At 39.5% G+C, this 2653-nt stretch overlaps 1 protein-coding gene across 1 annotated transcript; it reads left to right on the forward strand.

Annotated features, from left to right (window-relative positions):
- Positions 1-409: 409 nt before the first annotated feature.
- On the forward strand, positions 410-2178 carry LOC128378477 (E3 ubiquitin-protein ligase TRIM21-like). The gene is made up of 3 exons (XM_053338017.1): positions 410-683; positions 1235-1348; positions 1475-2178. Exons 1-3 carry the CDS (start codon positions 410-412, stop codon positions 2176-2178), a joined length of 1092 nt encoding a protein of 363 aa, XP_053193992.1.
- The last annotated feature ends 475 nt before the right edge of the window (positions 2179-2653 follow it).

The following is a 2653-nucleotide window of genomic DNA, read 5'->3' on the forward strand; positions in this document are numbered from 1 at the left end:
TGACTGAAAGTTATCAACTCTTCTAGCCCCACACTCCAATACCAGTTTACAAATCTGAACCAAGCCTTTACTGCTCAATCAGTCATAAACATTATTACTGTCCTTCAATTATCACAGCAATTACACTTTAGCTTTCAATACATGTGATACATTTATGATTTTCATTTTTTATGTTTCTAGTAGGTATATTTTGGACTAAAAAGTAAGACTAAGAAACAGGTAAGATGAACATTTAAAAGGTTTTTAACTCAAAGCAAAGTTTTGTTGGCAGACAGTAGAATCAAAAAGGGAAGCAGGAAGGATCAGAGACTTAAACACAACGACAGGTGAATGTCTGGCTGTGGACTGGTGTTTGTGGGAATGGCAAATCTTTCATGTTGAACATATTCTGTAATTTTAACAGGGAAAGATGGTGAGAAAGAGGGACCTCTTGAAAACTCTGGAGGATTTGAGAGATGAGGAATTCGAGGACTTCAAGTGTCTCCTAAAGTATGAAAGTCTGGCAGGCTACCAAACCATCAAAGCACCCCAGCTGCAGAATGCAGAGAGACGAGACACCGTGGATCTGATGGTGCAGACCTACCAACTTCCTGGAGCTGTAGAGGCGACCAAGAAGCTTTTAAAGACGATCAACAGGAATGATCTGCTGCAGAGTTTATCAGACATCAGCTCAGGACCACAAGGTCAGTCACAGGAAGAATGGAAACGTCTTCACTTCCACTCTGATACAGTCATTCTCAGTTTAAATCAGTTTTATTGACACGAACGCTGTAATATCATTGTCATTCATGAACAACATATTATAATATTTTATTAATTATTAATTACTGATATCTCTCTCAGTGAATTTCAGTGATGATCTGGGCACTTCAGAGAACAGAGGACCTTCTCATCTGATTCCTCCTCCTCCTCTTCCTCCTCCTCGTCCTCTACTTGAAGTTCATGAAGGTAAATCTACTCAAAGCTGCACATGCTCAGTAGTGTCTGCCTTACACAGAACTACTCTCTGAAAACATTATCATTGTTATTAATCTTTGGAGCCATTTCTAAACAAACCAACATGACCAAGCTCCAGTGTTTTAATAAAAAGTCTGGATCATACTTACAGACCAACTTATTATTCTCTTCTTTCTACCACCTGCTGTCTTTTTGTGGGAAAACAGAGGAAATCAGCTGCAGGGCTCTCTTTCAGTTAGGTACAATGTATATTAATTACATTGACTTACATTCTCAGAGCAACAAGCTGCCAAACCAAGAGTCTGTGCTGGAACCAAACTGAAGGCCTGTCTGGTGTTTCTGGGGATTCTGGTGTTTCTGGTGATCCTGGTGTGTCGTGTCTTCATCTGCAGTGAGGCTCAATTCAATTCATTATTAATGTCTACCTGTTTTTACAGGAAGTGACATATTTAGCAGTTTCATCTCAAGTTTTGGAAATGATTGCTCTCTAATATTTCTGTTGTGTTGGCATCCAAAGACGGGACTGTGATCAGCGTCCAACATCCATCATCATATGAGACAACAACTGAGGGGACAACTGAGGGGGCAACTGTGGCTCAGCTGGAGCAGACGCTCAGCACAAAGATGAAGAACCAGTTTGAGGTTGAGCTGAAGAGGGTCCAGCAGTATGCAGTGGATGTGACTCTTGATCCTGATACAGCAAATCCCTGGCTCATCCTGTCTGCTGATGGGAAACAAGTTTACTGTGGTGATGTGAAGAAGAATCTCCCAGACAACCCAGAGAGATTTTCTAAGAATCCCTGTGTTTTAGGAAAGCAGAGTTTCTCTTCAGGCAGATTTTACTTTGAGGTTCAGGTTAAAGAGAAGACTGACTGGGATTTAGGAGTGGCCAGAGAGTCAATCAACAGGAAGGCAAAAATCATACTGAGCCCTGAGGATGGTTTCTGGACTATATGGTTGAGAAATGGAAATGAGTACAAAGCTCTTGATGATACTTCAGTTCGTCTCTCTCTGAAGTCTCGTCCTCAGAAGGTGGGGGTGTTTGTGGATTATGAGGAGGGTCTGGTCTCCTTTTATAACGTAGATGCTGCAGCTCTTATCTACTCCTTTACTGGCTGCTCCTTCACTGAGAAACTCTACCCATTCTTCAGTCCCTCTAGTAACGATGGTGGTAAAAACTCTGCCCCTCTGATCATCTGTCCTGTCAATCAAACTGCCTGATCTAGTTTCTATGATCAGCAACTTATTGAGCAGCACCAACAATCAATTTACTTCATGTGTTAATTATTAAGTTTTACATCTACAGTGTAATGAAGAGTTGGATTCTACTTTTAACTTCAGTGTCCTCCCATTATTCATTCATTAATCTCTTCATAGTTGATGGATCCATCATGAGAAATGTATGAAGAGAAACTTTGTTCAAACCAACAGAACTTTAAAATCTAGTGAACATCTCAAAGTTTGTAAAGATACCAAGTGTGTATCAAGACTGAATGTTAGGGAAATATATCTACAGTGATGTTCAATATATCTATATCTATAGTTTTTCATTAGATGTATTGATGCAGTCAGAAAATTCAATATAGTGAGCTTGAATATTTTATTGTGTGTCTTTTAGCTTCAAGGTTTGAAAATGAACAGAAAAATAATATTCAGTTACAGCCTGATTTCATATTACTCTTTTTTAATTTGCTGA

The sequence above is a fragment of the Scomber japonicus genome, chromosome 2, assembly GCF_027409825.1.
Source record: "Scomber japonicus isolate fScoJap1 chromosome 2, fScoJap1.pri, whole genome shotgun sequence".
Taxonomy (NCBI): Eukaryota; Metazoa; Chordata; class Actinopteri; order Scombriformes; family Scombridae; genus Scomber; species Scomber japonicus.

Bases quoted from the DNA above. Each gene is read 5' to 3' on its own strand.
- LOC128378477 (XM_053338017.1), top strand. From the start codon at position 410: ATGGTGAGAAAGAGGGACCTCTTGAAAACTCTGGAGGATTTGAGAGAT. The intron at 684-1,234 runs GTCAGTCACAGG...TTACATTCTCAG, and splicing joins CATCAGCTCAGGACCACAAG to AGCAACAAGCTGCCAAACCA. The intron at 1,349-1,474 runs GTGAGGCTCAAT...TGGCATCCAAAG, and splicing joins GTGTCGTGTCTTCATCTGCA to ACGGGACTGTGATCAGCGTC.